The sequence below is a fragment of the Ursus maritimus genome, unplaced genomic scaffold, assembly GCF_017311325.1.
Source record: "Ursus maritimus isolate PB19 unplaced genomic scaffold, ASM1731132v1 scaffold_19, whole genome shotgun sequence".
NCBI classification, from domain to species: domain Eukaryota; kingdom Metazoa; phylum Chordata; class Mammalia; order Carnivora; family Ursidae; genus Ursus; species Ursus maritimus.
In genome coordinates this window covers 45,734,586-45,756,002 of record NW_024424341.1, presented here as the reverse complement: position 1 = coordinate 45,756,002, position 21,417 = coordinate 45,734,586, and the positions used below count along the sequence as shown (strand labels likewise).

The 21,417-nt window shown below is 55.0% G+C and overlaps 1 protein-coding gene across 1 annotated transcript in view; it reads left to right on the top strand.

Moving 5' to 3' along the window:
• Nucleotides 1-21,404, top strand: part of SSC5D (scavenger receptor cysteine rich family member with 5 domains) — a 23,776-nt gene extending 2,372 nt beyond the window's left edge. The window contains exons 6-14 of the mRNA XM_040633799.1: nt 1,930-2,238; nt 3,607-3,924; nt 4,172-4,354; nt 6,045-6,362; nt 7,806-8,414; nt 8,489-8,803; nt 8,924-9,091; nt 16,609-16,773; nt 19,692-21,404. Of these exons, the coding sequence (XP_040489733.1) occupies nt 1,930-2,238; nt 3,607-3,924; nt 4,172-4,354; nt 6,045-6,362; nt 7,806-8,414; nt 8,489-8,803; nt 8,924-9,091; nt 16,609-16,773; nt 19,692-21,319 (4,013 nt within the window). The 3' untranslated portion in view covers nt 21,320-21,404. The remainder of the gene's footprint in view (nt 1-1,929; nt 2,239-3,606; nt 3,925-4,171; nt 4,355-6,044; nt 6,363-7,805; nt 8,415-8,488; nt 8,804-8,923; nt 9,092-16,608; nt 16,774-19,691) is intronic.
• Nucleotides 21,405-21,417: the final 13 nt, after the last annotated feature.

Genomic DNA, 21,417 nt, shown 5'->3' with positions numbered 1-21,417 from the left:
TGTGTGTGTGTGTGTGTGTGTGTGTGTGTGTGTGTGTGTGTTGGGGTATTTAAGACAAGGAGAAAGCAGCCACTTGGGGCCTGCCCTCACTCTACCCTACCCCTCCAACCTCCCTTCCAGCGGCTCTGATGGGAATCCAGGCTGTTGGTAAGTGGTCCTGAGCACCTCTGTCTGGCCTTGCCCAGCTCCAACCCACCCCTCTCCAGTCTCACCCTGCAGGGGGACCCCTGGCAGCCCCATGGCCACCTATGACTACAGGCACTGCTGTCCAGTCTCACCCTGCAGGGGGACCCCCGTGGCCTCACGGGCGCCTATGACCTTGGCCACCACTCCCCCAGAACCACTGCTGACCAACCTCCCACTTCCATGGGGGCCACTGCTCTCCTGGGAACCCAGGAGTTGGGGCCCCCACCAGTGGCCAGGGTGGCCGGCCTCACACCACACCCTGGAGGCCAGCCCCTGGCCCTGCTTTTCCTGGGGCCCCGGGGCCTCCTGGATGTCACAGCCTTTCCTCTGTCCCCCCAGAGCGGCTGCGTCTGGCTGACGGCCCCCACGGGTGCGCTGGCCGCCTGGAGGTGTGGCACGGCGGGCGCTGGGGGACGGTGTGTGACGATGGATGGGACCTGCGGGACGCAGCCGTGGCCTGCCGGGAGCTGGGCTGTGGGGGTGCGCTGGCCGCCCCCGGAGGCGCCTTCTTTGGGGAGGGCACGGGGCCCGTGTGGCTGAGCGAGCTGGCCTGCCGGGGCAGTGAGGGGCAGCTGGGGCTCTGCCCCCACCGTGGCTGGAAGGCCCACATTTGCTCCCACGAGGAAGACGCAGGCGTCGTCTGTGCAGGTGAGAGGCCCTGGACCCTCCTTTGGGGGCACTCCTACAGACATGACCCAGGGACTCGGAGGGTCCAGAAGTCCAGGCACCCGCACCTCCGACACCCCCTCCAAAACCAGGTGTCTCCCTCCGGGACTCCCACCTGACCACTGCCTGGGGGATGCCCTGTGCCTGCCTGGGTCAAGGCCTGCCCCTGCCAAGCTCCTGTGCTGTCCCACAGGTCAGCGTGTGGCTAACTCCAGGGACGGGGACGATCCACCTCCCATCCTGGAGAGAGACCCCTGGCCAGGGCTGTCTGGGGAGCTGAGCCCTGGCTCTGAGGAGCCTCCCGTGACCCATGGTGAGCCCACCCTGGCCACGCTCTCTCTCTCCTGCTTCCAGCTGTGAGGGAGAGGGGTCTTCCGAGCTAATATCCTCAGGGGACAGATGGAGGCACTGGCTTCACCACCTCAAGGGGCCCGTCACATCCCCTTTCACACCCTCAGGGACTCTTTCAGGCAGCACAGCGGGTGCCCAGGCGGGAGGACGAACAGTTCCCCACCGACCGCGCTCTCCCCACTGTCTCTCCCAGCCCCCCGCCCAGCTGGGACCCCACAGAACAACTCCAGGAAGAAGAGCCCGCGGCCACTCAAGCAACCCAAATCCACCAGGGCCCCTGTGCTGACTGCTGGAGCCCCCCGACATGGTACGTTCCCTGCAGACCTCCCCGTCACAGATCTGGCCAGCTTGGACTGACCTGGGGACCGCCCGGGTGCCTGGCAGGGCTCCAGCGTGCACTCCATCCCTCAGGGATTCAGTGGGGCCCAGGCTCCCGTCGTGCCCCCCACCCCACCCGATCAGAGGACCCAGCAGGCTGCTCCCTGGACCAGACACCCTGCCCCCGCTGGGATCCTGGCACTCCTCTTAAAGGCCCAGCTGGCAGGTGGCTCTCGGGTCACTGCTCCCTCTGGGGCTCAGTTTTCCCAGATGGAAAATGAAGTGTGTTTGAATCTGCTTATCCCAAACTGCCTCGCACAAGACTCACCACCCTCTCCCTCTCTGCCCATCCCCCTCTCTCTCTTCCCACCCCCCCTCGCTCCCTGCCCATCCCCCGCCCCCGCCCAGAGCGGCTGCGCCTTGTCTCAGGCCCCCACGGGTGCTCCGGCCGCCTGGAGGTGTGGCATGGCGGCCGCTGGGGGACGGTGTGCGACGACGGATGGGACCTGCGGGACGCTGCGGTGGCCTGCCGGGAGCTGGGCTGCGGGGGCGCCCTGGCGGCCCCCGGAGGCGCCAGATTTGGTCCGGGCTCAGGGCCCGTGTGGATGGATGACGTGGGGTGTGGAGGCGGAGAGCAGGCTCTGAGGGACTGTCCCCGAAGCCCCTGGGGTCGGAGCAACTGTGACCACAGCGAGGATGCAGGGCTGGTCTGCACCGGTATGTCCACCCTTGCCCCTGCCTCCTCCCTGGCTCTGCACCCGTTCCCCCCCCCCAGTCTGCCCCTCCCCACCCGCTGCCATCACCGCACCTGCTCTCTAGGGCTCTCCTCCATCCTCGTCCTCCCTCTCCCCTCCCTCAGTCCTCCCTCGTCTTTCTTCGCTCCTCCCTCCTCAGTCCTTCCCCCTCTTCCTTCCCTCCCTCCCCCTTCCCTCCCTCCTTAGTCCTCCCCCCTCTTCCTTCCTTCCCTCCCACTTCCCTCCCTCCCTCCCCCTCTTCCTTCCCTCCCTCCCTCGCTCTCCTTCCCTCCCGGATCCTCAGTCCTTCCCCCTCTTTGCTCCCTTCCCCCTTCCTTCTCCCTCCCTTCCTCCTCAATCTTCCCGTTCCTTCCCTCCCTCCCCTCCCGCCTTCCCACAAATACCACTTAAGCACTATCCATGCCTGGCACAGACACACCGAGAGACCCAGTCCTCACTCTCATGGACTTTCAGTGGCTCTGTTGCAGGACCCAGCAGGCCCAGGGTAGTTGCAGTGGCCGCCCACAGTTGTGGGGTGGGAAAGCACAGGGGCTGCAGGCAGACAGTAGGTGCCCCCCAGACAAGGGGGGGTGCTTCAGTCGGCTGATGTGAAGGGGAAGAGGAAGAGGATCACCTGAGTCCGGCTCTGTGCTAAGCAGCTCGATGGGCACCTCCCTGCTGTCTCTGAGCCTCACTGCCACGTGGACAGCCTCTGGGCTGGGTATTCTCACCCATCTCTTCCCAGATGTGGAAATGAGGTTCCGAAAAGGAACCCAAATGACCCAGGTCACAGACTCAGCCCCAGACCCCAAACTTGACCAGCCGGGTCTGTCCCGCTGCAGAGAGATCTGCCGTGCCTGGTTGGCCTAGAAGCACAGGGTGCGGCGGGGGCGGAGACCACCCACTCGGGTTGGGGCACTGAGCAGTGGGCCGGGGACAGTGCTCAGTGCTGCACGGGGTGGGCAGCACATAGGGGCAGAAGCGGGCCTAAAGAGCCCAGGTCATGGGAGCAGAGTTAAGGCTCCAGCCCTGCTTTCCAGGACTGAGGCAGGCAGCCAGGGAGTGGGATCAGGGCCAGTGTCCCCAGGGCCCACCCCCAGGCAGGCAGGGGCATTGGCTGGTGGACAGACCAGAGCTGGACTCTCGGTGAGTGACTCCCCATCTTGGAGCCTTTTCCTCATGGGCAAGCGGAAGGTGGGATATCTGCTGTCCAGCGTCATCGTGGGCAGGAAGCCCAACCCCACGGACAGCTCAGTACCCGCGCGTGTGTAGTTTCCTGCACGCAGAGCTCATACCGCTCATCCATCACAGTCCTCTGTCTGTCTGTTCCCCTCCCTCTTCCCACATCCAGGCCCGGCCCCCCGGCTGCGTCTGGCTGACGGCCCCCACGGGTGCGCTGGCCGCCTGGAGGTGTGGCACAGTGGGCGCTGGGGGACGGTGTGTGATGACGCCTGGGACCTGCGGGACGCTGCGGTGGCCTGCCGGGAGCTGGGCTGTGGGGGTGCGCTGGCCGCCCCCGGAGGCGCCTTCTTTGGGGAGGGGGCTGGACCCATCCTCCTGGACGACCTTCGGTGTCGGGGTAACGAGACAGCCCTGCGATTCTGCCCAGCACGGCCCTGGGGCCAGCATGACTGTCACCACCGGGAGGACGCCGGGGCCGTGTGTGATGGTGAGGAGGACACCAGGGCGAGGCTGGGGTGTGGGTGCGCTAGAGCCTCCAGTGGAGGCACAGGAAGTGGGGGCTTGTGTGCGGTGTAACGTCCACCCCACACGCCCCTCTCTCCTATCCTGACCGCCCACTTGCCCCGTCTCGTCCTCATCCATGAGACCTCATTGTGCATCCGCAGTCCTGAGATGGAGGGTGTGGGGAGCTGCCCGGCGTCACCGTGGTGGTGATCACCTCTTCCCTGCCCCAGGCATGCCTCTTGGATATGTCCCTCCCACGGCCCCGGCCCCAGCAGTGGACAGCAACCGCTCTTTGCCCAGGGAGGTAGCGTCCAGGCCCCCGGCCCCCACAGGGAGCCAGGCCCCAGGCACAGCAGGCATCTCACCTCCTCCTGCCTCCCCCACTGTCCCTCAGGAGCCCGGACCAGAAGCTGGTGAGTCTGTTCTGCTCCCTGAGAAAACGGGGTCTCGCTTACTACTTCCTCCCCCGTAGTCAGCCCCAGGCACCCTCTCCCCTGCTCAGAGACCGTCTCATGGGGGCAAAGACAAGGGTAGAGGAGGGAACAGAGCCCCACGCCCAGAAGCGTCTGTGCTTGCTTGAGCCCTCTGCTGTTGCCATCGTGAAATGCATGACTTTGGGGAGGCAGTCTCCTCACAAATCCCGGAAGGACGGAAACACTCGTCCTTCGTAAAACACAGGCCTTAGTGGTGCTCAGGTGCAGCAGATCTAGACGGGACTGGTGACTGCTGGTGGAAAGGTGGTGGGTTTCTAGCCCACACACTGCAGGGCCACGCAGGGAAGGAGCAGAGTTGGCCAGGAGGCAGAGGGAGCGAGGGGAACACACGGCAAGAGCCTTGACCGTGGCTTCCGTGGGAAGTAGACAAGGCCGAGTAAGCAGGCCAAGGGTCGGCTCACTTGGATTGTTTCTGTGAGCTGTGGGGTGCAGGGGCTGACCCTGGTTGTCGGGCACCTGGCCCTGGGGGCGGAGGGTGGGTGGACAGTGGCCCAGAGTGTGACAGCCCCCCGGAGCAGGTGGGGGGTGGGCTCTGGACTGGCTGGCGAGCATACAAGAGGCGCGGACCAGTGGTTTCCTGTCTCTGGAAGTTAGCTAACCCTCGAGGGGCAGTCGCTCCAGGGTCAGCAAGGCCCCCAGAGGTCAGAATGTCAGAACATAGACAATGAAAAGGCCTGGTTAGCACAGGGGACTCCTCAAGGGTGGGAAACTTGTCCGTGCTGGAGGCCTCTTCCCCTCTTCTCCTGAGGCACCCAGCGCTCACTGGCTTCTGTGTGACCAGTGCTGTTGCAGGCTTGCCCCGTGTCTCCATCAGGTGACGCTCGCAGCCATGCAGGCCATGGGTGCTGCCTGGTGTCCGTGTTACAGAGGAGGCCACGTGGCTAAAACACGGGTGAAACCAACTTGTTCCAGAGCCCACATTCTCTTTTTGGTTCACCGCAGTAAACTATACGTAACATAAAACTGACCACCATCCAGCTGTAGGACTTTGTCACCATCCCAGCCAGACACCCCAGACCTGTTACACACGGACTCCCCATCCCTCCGCCCCAGCCCCAGGCACCCACCCTTCTGCTTTCTGTCTCTGTGAATTTCACTCCTCCAGGGCCTCAAGCAGATGGACCCCTACAGTATTTGTGCTAATGTCCTCTAGGTTCATCCATGTGGCAGGTGTCGGAATTCCCTTCCTTAGAAAGGCTGAATCCTCTTCCATTTTGTGTGTATCCTCACTCTGCTACCCCTCCATCCAGTGACGGACACTCAGGCTGTGTCCACCCTTTGGCCACTGTGAACAGTGCGATGAACATATGTGCGCAAGTATCTGTTCGAATAGCCATCCTGCCTTGATCTGCGGTACATCCCAACGAGTGGGATTTCTGGATCATACAGTAGTCTGGCGTTTTAACTTTTCGAGAAACCCAGACCATGTGTGACTCGATGCCTCACACCTCATGCAGATGGCACAGCACAGGCCTCCATGAATGCCCGCCACCAGGGTGGATGGGTGTGGGAAATCCTAGATGGACAAATGGGTGGGTGAATGCAGGGCAGGTGGAGGGGCTCAGAGAGCCGGATGGCCTCCTAATTGTTTGGGTCTCTTCCACCCTAGGGTCCCCCCAGCTGCGCCTGGTGGCAGGGCCCAGCAGGTGTGCTGGCCGGCTGGAGGTGTGGCACAACGGGCGCTGGGGGACGGTGTGTGATGACAGCTGGGACCTACGGGACTCAGCCGTGGTCTGCCGGGAGCTGGGCTGCGGTAGAGCTCGGCAGCAGGACCCTGCGGCTGGCCGCTTCGGCTGGGGGGCTGGCCCCATCTGGCTGGATGACGTGGGGTGCTTGGGGACCGAGGCCTCACTCTCGGACTGCCCCGCTGCACCCTGGGGGAAGCACAACTGTGCTCACAATGAAGACATTGGAGTCACCTGCACTGGTAAGGAGGCCCTGACCACCTGCTGGCTCCTGGAGGGCTTCCTGGAAGAGGGAATAGGAATGAACATCCGCACTAACATCTACTGAGTGCAGGTCTCCCAAGCCCTCGCCCTGGGCTGGGTATTTCCATACATGTGACCACACTCACGCCTCACAATAAGTACAAGCTGGTGGATGCTATGCTCATTTTACTGAGGAAGCCAAGGCAGAGAAAGGTTAAGTAAGTTGCCCAAGGTCACACAGCAACTAAGTCGCAGAGCTGGGATTCTTTCTCCTCTTCCCGTTTATCCTCCCCAAGATAAAGGAAGTGAAGATGGGGACACTGGGAGATGGACAGAAGCCAAAGTGAGGGCCAGCCACAGTAAGCACAGGCGTGGTGTCTGTCCTAAGTTTGCTAACACTTACTGAGTGCCAGACCCTGAGCCAGGTGCTGGGGCCTCAGGATGCAGGGAGCACAGTCCCAGCCTCTGGGAAGCTCACAGCTCCCTGACACAAGAGAGGCACCAACAAATCCCTGCAAACCTGTGCGACATGTTATCATTTGGGAGGGCCCTGAGACCAACCTCAGGTACTATAGTCTTCTAGAAGGACTCACAAAAAAATCAGAAAAGCCGTCATAAAAACCAGTCGAGGGAAGAAGCACAGGGGCCAGTTCAGGAGAGAGCTTCACGGAGCTTCCAGCCATGCTCCCCGGGGAGCCATGGAGAGCACTTGGTCCTCCCAGCAGGGGTGAGTGACCACGCACGGGCAGTACTGCCAAGCAGAGACTCTCCCCTAGCTTCCACGTGCAGTTTTTATAGGAGCTCGGTTACGAGCTATGGCTGCCTGCCCGCTGGCTGCCCATAAGTCACAATGTTGGTACCAACTATGCGGGTGGCCCCAGGAGCCAGGGGCCAAGGGCCAAACCTTTCTTTGGGCACAGTTGACACTTTACTGCACACAGGTGCTAATCAGAGGGATGTGACAACTGTGGTGGCCCACATGATGGAGTCACTGAGGCTAAGGCCCTTTCCCTCTCCTCCCGAGGCCACAGGAGCCACAGAAGGGTTTTTGGCTGGGGAGTGACCCACCAGACCTGGTACCACTCTGGTAACTGGTGAGAGCTGGACAGGGAGAAAGGGAGACTGTCAGAAGTCACAGGGAGTGACACCATGTGTGACCAGCAAGATGAAGAGGACAGGTCGGATGTGGGAAGGGCAGAGAGGGTCAGTCACGTCACAAGTGTAAAAGCCAAGGAGCAAGGGGTGGTGTCAGGTTTGGCTGGCCACAGTATCCCCAGCGTCTGGCACAGTGCCTGGGTCATAGAAGATGCTCGATAAATGCTGGTGACGTGAATGAGTGAACGAATAATGAACGAAGAGATGAGAGAGAAAGAGGGAGCTAAAAGACGACCTTGTCATTATGGTGTCTGCCATCTTCCCTGTCCTCTCTTCCCACCTTCCAGATACCCCTGGCCTGGACTCCATCTCAGACCCCTTCAGTTGGAGCTGGATCCCTGGCCTGGGTAGAGATCCGGATGCCTGGCTCCCTGGGGAGCTGGCCACCAAGCCCCCCGCAAAGCTGACCCCCAGTGTTCCTGAGAAAACCACTACCAAGGCCGCAGGGAAAACACCCAAGAGTACTAAGAAGTGGGTGACCAAACATGCAAGGAGACCGACCACTCAGCCCCCCGTGATGCCAACCACTAAACACTCCAGGGTCCTGGGCACCCAGAGACCCCCGGACCTGACCTCACGGACCACTACAACCCTGACCACTGAGGCCTCCCGAAGAACAGTTTCTGAGTCTACTGCCAAGATGACCACTGAGGTTCCCCTCAGGATGACCTCACATACTACTGCAACACGGACTGCCCGGGCCCCCCGAGAGCGGACTGCTAAGACCGTGGCAACATCAACCACTCAAGGCCCCCGAGAAATGACCTCTGACGCCACGGTGAAGCGAACCCCTCTGGTCTCCACGGAGCCATCCGCTGAGACCCCAGCACAAGGTTCTCCAGAGTCTTCCAAAGATCCAGCCCCCTCCCCCACTGGGAGCACCACTGGGGGATCAGGTGAGTGGAGGGAACACGAATAGGTGAGGCTGACCCCTCTTGACCCCTCCTGACTTGGGGTCTTCTACCAGCAGGCCCGTTCCGGGTGCGTCTGGCCGATGGGCCCAACCGGTGTGCTGGCCGGCTGGAAGTGTGGCATGCTGGGCGCTGGGGGACAGTGTGCGATGACAGCTGGGACCTGCGGGACAGTACCGTGGCCTGCTGGGAGCTGGGCTGTGGAAGGGTCCGACCCCGAGTGGGCAAAACCCACTACGGCCCCGGGACCGGTCCCATCTGGCTGGATGACGTGGGCTGCAAGGGAATCGAGGCCTCGCTGAGTGACTGCCCTTCTGGGGCGTGGGGCCAGCACAACTGTGACCACGAGGAAGACGTGGGGCTCACCTGCACTGGTACTGGGGATGGGGTGGGGGACCCACAGTCACTCCAAGAGATTCTGGAAGGGTAGTCTGGAGCAGCAGCAAGGACCTGAGACGGGGCGGGGCTCAACCTATGCCCCACTTTCTCCCAAGGCTACGCGGATGAGGATGATTATCCCCCCTGGACCTGGGATCCCACCTCGGGAGAGGACCTGGCCAAGGGGATAACCACTGCAGGGGTACCTGGACACACGCTCTCCTGGGCCACCAGCAAGAGCCCAGGGACCCCCTCCCCGGCCTCAAGGCGTCTTCCGGACACAGGTGAGGTGCACGGCCAGGGTGCGGATGGGGCCCCCATCGACCTGGGTGCGCCTCCTGCCAGGGCTTCCTGAGAGACCCCGAAGTGAGCTTGCCTGGGTGTCAGGGATCGCGGACACATTGTCCGCGGCTCCTGAGACCCTAAAACGTTCCCTCCTTGGGCTCTCCTCGAGAGCCTTAAAGAGGAGACCCCCGTGTGTCTCTGAGCATCAGACCAGGCTCAACACGGCCCGAGCCCACAGCCGCCTCCCCCTCCCCCCCAACCAGCCACGACACCTGAGGGTGGGCCCCTCCATCCAGAGCCCCGAGACCTCCCAGCTGGCCGAGGTCACCACGTCATCCCCCAACCCCCTACAGCTTGGCCCGTGCAGCCCACCTGAGTGTCCTTTCTCCCTTGCGGCCACACCCGGAGCCCGTGCGCCCCAGCCTGTGTGCTCCATCGCCTGCTCACGCGGCCTTCTCTGCGGCGTCTCCCTCGCCCCGCATCCCAGCGCATGCGCGTGCGTTCTTGCGGGCTTCTCTTGGCATCTCCCAGGCCCCGCGTCCCTCCGCATGCGCGCGTGCTCTCGCAGACTTCGCAGCCACTGCCACTCTGCGTCCCTGCGCATGTGCGTGTGCATGTGTGCGCATGCGCATCCATGGCTCTTCCATCCTCTCCTGCCCGTCCCGCTCCCTCTTTTCCATTTCCCCACTCCGCATTTCTGTCGCTCTACGGTCCTCGTGATGGGCTGTCTCTCACCATCGCTCCCGTGTGCTCGCATCCAGTGCACACTCCCAGAGTTCCTGTTTTCCCGCAGTTGACGCCTCTATCCTCCCTTTTCTCGCTCTCTCTGCCGCCTCCTCCTCCTTCGGGACCCACTGTTTCTCACGCCGGCGGCTCGACCTTCCCCTGCGTGCCCTGCTCTCTGCCTGCCCGCCGCCCCGGCCACTCGTGCTCCTCGCCACCCCTTAGTGCCTCGCACGCCGACTCCTTCGCCTTCCGCTCACGGCTGTCACCTCCTGCCCTGGCCTTCCTTTTCACTCCATCCAGCTTGCTGCGGCCGCTTCACCTCCCGCTACCCTCCTCCTCCTTCCCCGTGTGCTCTCCTATCCACTGAAGGTCCCTCTTCCGCCTGTCGCCCGCGCCCCTCTGCCTGTCTTCTCCTGAGGGACTCGTCGCCTCAGGAGCGGGGTGCCCCGCCCGTCGGGCATTTCCCGCCTTTTTCTGGCGCGCAGCACGCATACGCACTCCGCGGGAGGAGGAATGGGACCAATCCGCCTCACGCCTTGTGACGTCACAGGCGCGCTGCGCCTCCTGATTGGCCGGCTGACCCACTACCGCGGTAATAAAAGCCAGGCGACGCGCTCCCTCGGCTTCCAGAGCGGCGACCTGTCTGCGTGGTCGGGCTCCTTGTGAGGGGAAACGGAGGGAAAGAGCGGGCCGAGGGGCCGCCGCGTTTCAGGGTGGGGGACCGGAGTTGTGAGGTAGGACCCGTCCTGCCCAGTTTTCCGAGGTGCTGCTCCCAGGTGCGTTGTGGCCGGGGTTCTAGAGCCTTTGTTCTCTGCAACGGGGTGCAGACCCCTGTCTATCCTCCAGCGCCCCCTCGTGGCGGAGACGGGCGGGGCGGGGGAGAGACGCGGGGCATTGCGTTCCTTCCTGGGGTGGGGGGGGGGGGCCAGTGGGGGAGGCGATTACGTGAGCTCAGAGAAGTGCAGAATTGCGAGCCGCGCGAGGGAAATCTCGGGGTAGTCCCAGATACAGGAGTAAGGAGGCCAGATGGGAGTGGGAGAAAGGACAGACGTGAATTCCTATCCTCACTGCAAGGTAACCCTGAAAAAAAAAAAAATGACTTCACCTCTTTGAGCCTGTTTCTTCCTCTGGAAAAACAGTCCAGCAGAGCTAACTCCGTGCTGGGCACGCATGATTCCAACAGCCGGGAGACATAGGTCCTGTTGTTAACGCCCGTGTTTCACGTGGGGAAATAATTTGACTCAGAACTTAAACTCAGGAGCCGCTACTGAGATCCGTCTTACATGATTTCACACACATTTTGTTCATGGGATTGGGACCTGAGGTCACCCAGCTAGTTCTAATCTTGGTGGAGCCACAACTTGGAAGCTGAAGAGTTGGACTAAGCGATTCGCTGATAATTAGCTCAGTAATTCAGTAATCTTTCCTAATCCAATGAGCAAAATGTGTGTGAAATAGTTTAAAACCACAGAACGTTGGTGGTTAGACTTATTTACCGTAAATGAACAACAGCTGCAGGATCCCAGGGAAGGAGTTCTTATTTCTAGTAGAGCAATCAGGAAGAACCTTGCGGAGAAAGTGGTCTTATCCAGCGGCAGACACCAGGAGGTAGGGAATTCTCAGAGGAGCAAAGGCTGGAGTTGAGAAATGGCATTGCTAGTAGGACATTATCCTTTCCCTGGACCCTTAGCTCCATCGTGCATTTAACTGTGTCAGTTTCTGTTGCTACCATAACATAACCGTACGTTTACTGCCTTGAAACAACACAAGCTCATTTTGCAGTTCTGTAGGTCAGAAGTCCAACAGGACTCTCACAGGGCTGACAGCAAGGTGTCAGCAGGAATGTTTTCCTTCCGGAGGCTCTAGAGGAGAATCTGTTCCTGTACCTTTTCCAGCTTCTAGAGGCCCCCACATTCCTTGGCTCATGGCTCCTTCCTCCATGTTCAGAGCCAGCAGTGTTGCACTCTCTGACCTTTCTTCTGTCTTCACATCTTTCTCTGTCCTAATTTTAAGGATTTGTGTGATTGGATTGGGCCTACTTGGATTGATGCAGGATAATCTCTTCATCTCAAGGTCTGGACCTTTAATCACATCTGCAATATCCCTTTGCCACATAAGGTAACCTATTCACAGATTCTGGGGATTAGGGTACAGGCATCTTTGGGGGAGCATTATTCTGTCTACTACCGAATCTGTGCTGTAGAGACTCCGTAGAGACTTACACGTTTGTTGAATGAAAATAACAGCTGAAGCTAGAGACTTAAAAGGTTGAATTTTCACTTTCTAGTTCATTGAAGTAACATTTTTCGAGGCTTCTTGGAATTTGGGGATGCTGACATGTGTGTCAGGTACCTGCTGTGTGGCAGGTGTAAATACTAGCCCCTAGGAACACAGCACTGATGAGCAAGGAATAGGGAGGCTGAGATCTGCAATTTAGAATAGGATGGCCGAGAGATGCCTTACTGAGAAAGTGCCCTTTAAGTGATGACCTTCAGGAGGAGAGGGAGAAAGTCATCCTGATACCTGTTTGGAGAGTGTTTCATACAGAGAGAATAGTGCATGCGAAGGCTTTGAGGTTGAAGTGTGCTTAGCGGATTCAAGAAAACGGCAGCAAGGTCAGTGGGGCTGAAATGGAGTGGTTGATGGGAATAATGGCAGGAGATGAGATCTGTGATGGGGAGCCCCGAGGGAGCTAAAAGTGCATTCCAGGCAAAGGGAGCAGCACATGCAAAGGCCCTGTGGTGAGAGGCCCTTGAGAGAATGGCGAGGATGCCAGCATGGCTGAAGCAGAGTAAGCCAGGCAGGGTGAGAGTGATAGGAGAGGGCTAGACTCTGAGTTTTATTCTATATGCAGTGAGAAGACCTTGGTGGAGCATTTTGAGCTAGGAAGGACGTGGTCACGTATGCATTTTTTTAAAAAGATTTTTTATTTATTCATTTGAGAGAGTGAGCGAGAGGACGGGCAGGAGGGAGGGTCAAAGGAGAAGAGGGAGAAACAGACTCCCTGCTGAGCAGGTGCAGGGCCCAATCCCAGGACCCTGGGATCACAACCCGAGCCGAAGGCAGATGCTTAACTGACTGAGCCACCAGGAACCCCCACATGTGGATTTTCAAAGCAGTCACTCAGGATGCCACGTGGGAAATGGATGGAAGAGCTAGGGTGCATATAGGGAGACAAGGAGGAGGCAGTGGTCTCTGTCGGGAGGGCAGTGGAAACTGAGAGAGAAGTAGATTATGTAAACTACATTCTGAGAATTGAGCTGATGGATTTGAGTGATGGGTTGGGTAGGGTGTGAGAAGAGGGAGGTGGGGGATGGGGGCCCACGTTTTACTGGATCAGGGAACATGCAACTGGATGTACAGGATCCACGGTGGGAATATTAGATCCACTGGTGATGTGTTTGACACACCCAAGAGACATTAGATACGCAATCCTGGAGCTCTGAGGAGGGCCTGGGCTGAAGATATACATTGACAAGATGGAATTTGAAGCTGTGGGAATGGATGAGGTTGTGCAGACAGATAGCCGTGTCTAATGGACCTCCCACACCCAGCTTGGAAGGTGGGATGACTCATGGATTTGGGCTTTGCTGTATGTTATGGCTGCGTGTGGTCATGTAGAGGGGAGGGGATCCAACAGCAAATGCAGGATTAAATTCAGAGGTTGGATGATAATATTAACAGTCATCGCTAGTATTCATTGAATGCGCTCCATGTGTCAGGAACCATCTACCAGCATCACATGGTTTAACTCACTTCCTCCTCAAGGAACCTTATGAGATCAGTACTATCCTTACCACCGTTCTACAGATAAGCAAACTGAGGTACAAAGAGACCAGTACAGCAAAGGGCAGAGCCTGGATTCAAACTCCAGGATTTACAATCTTAACCACTCTAGCCATGGAGACAGGGAAGGAGCATATGACAGAATTAGCTCTAAAGAACCCAGGAAGCATAAAGCAGGACATGACTTCATTGAGGGGGGAAGGGGAGTGGCCTTTGAATAAAATCTTGAAGGATGAATAAAAGCTCACCAGGAGAGGAGAGGGGTAAGAAGAGGTCTCCATCTAGGATCAGGTAGACCTGCGTGGGTCTGAAGCCTAACACTGCTTCTTGGCTGTGTGACTTTGGGAAGGTTCCTTGCCCTACTGGGCTTCGGTTTGGTCATCTGTAGCAAAACGGCAGCTTCTCCACCCACCCTCTCCCCATGAGATTGCCAAAACTTAAAATGTCTGACAGCACCAAGGATGTGGGATAAAGGTGGGCATCAGAATCTTCACCTACTTAGGAGGGCACTTTGACAATATCTAGAAAGAAGCATCTGCCTTCCACACAGCAGTTGTACAGTTAGGTGTTGAGGAGTTCTCACTCGTGAGCCCAAGGACACAGATCTCAGGAATTCATTGCAACTGTATTTGTAACAGCAAAACATTGGCCACAGCCTAACCGCCTGTCAACAGGGGCACAGAGGAATCAACAGTTGTGTATTCATATGACAGAATATTATATGAAGGCTAAAAAGAAGGAACTAGAGATAGATGAATTTAATTCAAAGAATAAGCTTATCACATGCCGGGTTTTGCAATTCCATGGAATAGACCATCATGGTACCCATTTTACAGGTGAGCAAAGTGAGTTGTGGAAAAGTTCAGTGACTTGCTCACCCAGCTAGGAAGGGACACACCCACAAACCAAGCTGCAAAAGGACATAGATGGGCACAGTCTTCAACTTAGGAAGCTAAAGCATAGAGGAACAATATAGCATCAGAGAATCCTTTGGGGAGGGCATATGATGGGGCCTCACAAGGGCTGTAACTCTGCAATGCTGCTTCTTAAATTAACAATGCATATTTTAATGAAAAAAACAACAACAAATCGATCCCATGCTAATGGACCACAAGCAGGCGGCCATATCTTAGACACATTTCAAGAACACAGAAACCCAAGGAGTATGCCTGCAAGTTGGTGGGCTGACATTTTAACGGAGTTCAATTTGTGTTCTCAATGGAGTTCTCCTAAAACCCAGCATCTTGAAAAGAAATCTTCACTGCTAATGGTTTTTTTTTCCTCCAAGCTTTTTTCCATTTTTAATTTTTTAATTAATAGTACTGCTAATGGTTTTTAAATTTCCTAGTGAGCGTGACCATCAGGTAGGATTTCATAGATTTCGAAAACTCAAGATACTTGACAGATATGGGAAAGGTATTTAATTAAGAACGGTTAATAATAGGGAGACATGACTGAGGTATCGGCAATGCTGGGCATCAGGGTGAAAATTGACCCATGTTCTAGCCGTGTGTAATGTATTAGCAGGTGACAGAGCAAGGGATTTCTGCAACTGGGACAGCTAGCCACAGAGCTCAGAGTGACCAGGACGAACATGCCTAGTGTGTCAGACACCATCCTTCTGCCTGGTTTCATGTACAGAGCAGGAAAATGTCTTTATGGCAGAGAAGGGAAATACAGGTGAAGGTAACAGCACGGGCAAAGGCTCAGAGGTGTGCAGAGGCTAGATATGAACACCTCACTTGGTTGGGGGTCCAGTGTGAGCATCAACACTGTGTGGAAGGCGGCGTGGTAAGAGGGGTGCCGGAGAGGTGGGCAGGGGGCAGTTAAGGGAGATGAGGAACATGGACTTTATGGTTGCACACAACATTGTGAATACACTCAGACCCACTGAATTGTACACGTTAAGGTATGTGAATTATATCTCAACAAAGCTATTGTGGTTTTTTAAAACGATTTATTTATTTACCTGACAGAAAAAAATGTGTGCACACACACAAGTGAAGGGGCAGAGGGAGAAGGGAAGAACCTCTAGCAGACTGAGTGTGGAGCCCGATGTGGAGCTGGATCTCACAACGCTGAGATCATGACATAAGCCGAAATTAAGAGTCAGACGCTTAACCGACTGAGCTACCCAGGCACCCAACAAAGCTATTGTTAAAATAAGTCTTTTGATCAACCAAGCTAGAACGCTGAATTCAGTATTTCTATTCTCCCTATATAAAATGGTATACCTTACATTATATTTTACATTATACTTATAAAATGGTATATTTTTATATTACACAGCTGACCATTGAACAACACAGGGGTTAGGGGCACTGACCTCCATGCAGTCAAAAATCTACATACAACGTTTGACTCCCTCAAAACTGATAGCCTACTGTTGACTGGAAACCTTACTGATGACATAAACAGTTGACACATTTTGTATGTTATATACTATACACTATTTTTATAACGTAAGCTAGAGAAAAATGTTACTAAAATCATAATGAAGAGAAAATACATTTACAGTACTGTACTGTGTTTATGGAAAAAATCCACATATAAGTGGTCCTACGTAGTTCAAATCTGTAGGTGTTCAAGTGTCACTGTATATTATACATGTATATGTTCTATAAAATTGTTCTCATGTAGAGATTATGCAAGTGTATTCATCCAAAAAACATAGGGAAAATAGTATGGAAATGTTCCTGGTGGTTCATTAATAAAGATTTTATAGGGTTTTTTTTTTTCCCTGAGGGAAAAATAAAGAATGAGTAGGGGCAGGGATATCAGGACATTGAAATAATGACTTCGTATTTTATAAGCTGGTTTAGTCCCAGTTTCTGTTCTTGGTAGTTCGGAGCATCTCAGCTGAGTCACCAGGGCGGCTGTGAGGTCAGGGAGGAGATTGCGGTGGTGGTTCGTTGAGACAGGATGAAGCCTGAATTGGGGTCCAAGAGGAACAGAGGGTCCGAATCAAGGGAAGCGAGACTCAGTTCTCCCTGTATCTCTCAAGGTGATGAGGATAGTTATGAGCCTTCCCGGACGTTGGATACACCTTCAGGAGGGGCTCTGCCCAAGGGGACACCCACCGCAGGCAGAGCTGGATCCACTCTTACAGCTGGTACCACCCGGAGCGCAGGCCATCCCTCTCCAGCTCCAAGGATCCGTGGAGACACAGGTGAGGCACGTAGCTGTGGCAACCAGGTTGTTTGTGTTGTGGGGTAGAGAAATGGACTCCGAATTCCCCAGTGGTTATCCCACGCTTACCCCAGAGACCCAACAGAAATATATCCTGAATAAGGAGTTATTAACTACATCAGTGGCTCTCAACTGGGAATAACTGGCAATATCTGAAGATGTTTGGGGTTGTCATGACTAAGAGCAGGGAGGCTACTAGAACCTAATGCATAGAGGCCACGGATGTTGTCACATATCCTACTATGTACAGGACAGTCCCCCACAACAAAGAATCATCCAGCTCCAAATACCAACAATTCCCAGGTGGAGAATCCCTAACCTACACTATGCAATTCACTCTGACAAATCAATAAAAAAATGACAGGCTCCCCTATAAGAAAATGGGTAACAGTTATGAACATGTGATTCACAGAAGGGAAAGCCCAAATGGCCAACAAATATATGTAGGAACATTCACACTCATAAGGAATCAGGAAGTTCAAATTAAAATGATGATAAGCATGGACAAAATTTGAAAGGTAGGTAATATCAAGTGTGGGTGAGGATGCGGGAAGACAGACATCCTCACTGGATATAGCTATTTAATAAAAACAGTTTAGTGAAATTAAATATGGTTGTACATTGTGACCCAGCAATCCTGCTCCTGTATTCCAAAGAAATTTTTGAACAGGCTTCTAAGGGAAACCTATATGAGGGTGTTCTTTGGAATGTTGTGATATCAGGGAGTTGGTGGTCCAACAGTGGATAATGAGAAATGCAGTGGGTGCACATGACGGAATCCCGTGCAATAGCTAAAGCGATAACTAGCTAGCTGCAGACTCAGCAAAATGGGGTGGTATGAACAATATAATATGGAGGAAGACAGAAGCAGAATGAAATTTCCAGTGATTTGCAAAAACTAAAAAGCACAGACACAAAAATATACATACACTTAATATATTAACATATATACATATATGCCTTCTATATTGTATAAGGTATTATGTAAGGACATATCTTTAAGGACATGTGTCAAATACATTAATGGAGGTAGCTATGGGAGAAAGTGAGAGGAATGGAGATCAGGACGTAAAAGGAGGAAAAAGAGACATTGTAGGACTGTTGATGACAGTGTACAGAGTATGATTAGCTTAGCTCTGTACCTTGGGTCTGAAAAATTAAAAATAACCACTCTAGGCATTGAACTCCTACAATATCTAAGCAACCTGAGATTCTTGAAATAACTAAACCAGTCAGTTTTTACTGAGCAATATTTCATGTGTTGGGTACTGTTCTAAGCACTCTACATATTACTTCTTTAATCCTCATAACATCTATAGGAGCCCTATGATGTAAGGTGCTATAATTATACCCATTTCACAGATGAGAGAAATTGAAGTATGAATATCAATGACTATGACAATATTAATAACCACGACAGTGCCTGTTACATGCTAGGCAGTGTCCTAAGTTTCTCTACACACAGGAGCTCCCTGAATCATCACAGCTCTGCAAGGGTACGTTGATCATCCACAGATTGAGTTTCAAGGCAGTTAAATAGCTTGTCCACGGTCACCTAGTTAGGATGCGACAGATCTGGGGTTTAAGCGCAGGCAGCCTGGCTGGAGGACAGGCCCTTTACTTAACCACTTCTCTAATGTCGTAAACAAATGCCAAGAACAGATGCACATCTAAAATCCTACAGGAAAACTGAAATTCTCTGGAGTTGTATCCTTCAATATGGTAGCTATCAACACAGGTGGCTTTTTACTTTAAAGAATCAAAAATGTGAAAAATGAGGGCAACCCCCTCAGGTCCCCTTCCTCCTTGGGAGCTTTGTATTATCATTTCACTACTGTTCAATAAAACTTGCTTTGCTGCCCACAAAAGAAAAAAATTTTTTTGAAAAATGAAACCTTCATTTCCTTAGTTGGACTAGCCACCTTTCAAGTACTCAGTGGCCGCATGTTATCATACCCATCACTGAGACAAAGTGATATTTAAGGACCTAGAGTCTGAATGCAAAGGACTTTGTTTCAACTCTTGTCCCCCGCAATCTGCGAACTTTATCTGTGTGACCTATGGCAAGTTGCCTACCCTCTTGGCCTGACTCCCCTCATCTGCAAAAAGGGATAAAATTCTCATTTACCTGGAAACTGAGCCAGGAAGGGGGTGAGGCGTCTCACTACTCAGGCCCTAAATTTAAGGGGCCGCCAAAACACTCAGTTATCAAGGTAAATAATATCTTTATAGTTTTAAAAATCAAAATTAATGTAAAATATTCACTATGAACTAAATATCAAAAATTAAAGGCAGGATCCCATCTACCTCACTTGACTTTCCCTAATCCTGGCCCAGTCAGATCCTGTCGGGGTAAGATTTTGACTTTTTTGTTCACAGTGGATCTTTTGCAATAATTTTGTTTAAAAATGTGACATAAAAATCTTGACCGAGATTACGCTCAGAACCCTCCTGCATCCCCCTCATGCTTCTGCACCTTCTGGCATCTCCCACATTCCTATCCCACATGGCCCCTCATCCCCTCTGCCCTTCAGCCCCTCCTGCATCCCCAGGTAAGCCTTCACATCCCCGACACTACCGCATTTTCCTTCATGCTTCCACAACCCCCTCCAGCATCCCCTCACTGCCCCCCACGTTTCCGCCCCCTCCTGCCTTCCGCGGTACCCCTCAACTCCCTTGCGTTCCCTCGCCCGCGGTGGAGGACGCCAGGTGGCGCCTGGAGACATAACAGGTGGCGGGGAGGTGGGGCGCTAGGGCGGGGCAAAGTCTGCTGGCGACCCACGACGTCACAAGGCCCTGCGCCCTCCCGTTGGTGGTTCCTCCCTGGAGGGGCGGGGTGGGCCCCGGGGGTGGGCGGGGCAAGCTGACCTCCGCCATCTGTCTTTCCTCCTCCTCCAGGTTCCCTGAGGAAACCGTGGCCGGAGCGTAGGCTACAGCGTACCACAACCGCCGGAACAGCGCCCCCTGCCCCTTCCCCAGTTCCCACGGCCTCGCCAGAGCCCTCTGGCCCACTAGTGACCTCCGATTCTGTGCCAGAGCTCATTCCCGAGGCAGCTTCAACGCAGGAGGTGACCTCTGACCCTAATGACACTTTGACACCCAGCCCAGATCTGGCCTCCAGGATGAACTCTGACCTCACCTTGACAACCCCTGGCCTCACTCTGTCCACCCCTGACGCTGCTGTGATTCCAGCGCTGACACCTGATCTCTCACCCACCCCGCCACCCACCCTGCCCAAAGAACTGACCTCTGACCCCTCTGCACCAGCAGTGGTGACCCACTTTTTTTCTACCTCAGAGTTGACTCCAGAATCTGACACAACCCCAAACTTGGACACTGCTCCATACTCCAACACAGTTCCAGATCATTCCAGATCCCCAGACCCCTCCACAAGCCCCCACCCCACTAGCACCCCTCACTCCACCTTGACCTCTCACCCCTCCATGACCTTTCAACCCATGACCACCCCTCACTCCACAACGACCCCACAACCCACCACAACCCCACAACTCACCACAACCCCACAACCCACCACAACCCCTCAACCCACCACAACCCCTCAGCCCACTACAACCCCTCAACCCACCACAGCTCCTCAGCCCACCACAGCCCTTTACCTCACCACAACCCCTCACCCCACCATGACCCCTCAGTCCACGACACTCCCTCAGTCCACTGCCGCTCAACCCACCACAACCCCTCACCCTATCACAACCCCTTACCCTGCCACAACCCCTCACCCCACCATGACCCTTAATTCTACCACCTCTACTCACCCCACCATGATGGCTGACCCTACCTCAACCCCTATGATCACTATCAAGTCCATTCTAACTTCCTTGGGCACAGAACTCCTCTCACCCACTCCAGCACCAACAGTCAAGCCTAGCCTATACCCCTGGTTGACATCCATAGGGTCCTCTCATCTCTCTACATCCCAGATGTCAAGCCTAGTGCCTTTTCCAGCCTCAGAGTCCAGCCACTCCAGGCCTTCTCCAGCTTCAAGCATGGACATACTGTCCACTGAGGACTTTGAACCACCAAGAAGCCAGAGCCCCAAACCAAGCCCACCACCCACCCAGACCCCACACTCAGCCTCTGACCCCACTGTGACCTCTGACCTCCACCTGTCTTCCATGGCCCACCCCTTGGATCAACCTCTCCCTGACCATCTCACCCCAAGGGCAACCCCTGGTCAGAGCCCAGACCCCTTTGGCCCATGTGTGGCTCCACCACCACCTGTAAGGGTCATGGCTTGTGAGCCACCTGCCCTGATAGAGCTGGTGGCTGCTGTGAGGGACGTGGGTGGCCAGCTACAGAGGCTGACCCAGGTCCTGGAGCAGGAGCAGCAGCAGCGCCAAGCCCTGGGACTGGGGCTGACGCAGTTGGTGGAGGCCACCCGGAACCTAGGGCAGCTGGGTGAGGTTGTAAAAAGACTGGCTGAGGGGGCCTGGCCCCCCAGCACATCTGCACCAACCACCACCACCCCAGAGGAGGAAGAGAGGCCTCTGAGGGGAGACGTGTGACCCTATATGGGATTTGAGGGGCTGAGACACACCCAACAAAAAATGAAAACCAAAGTATCTAATTAAAAACAAGATATCAACGACATTTGTGGGGACCT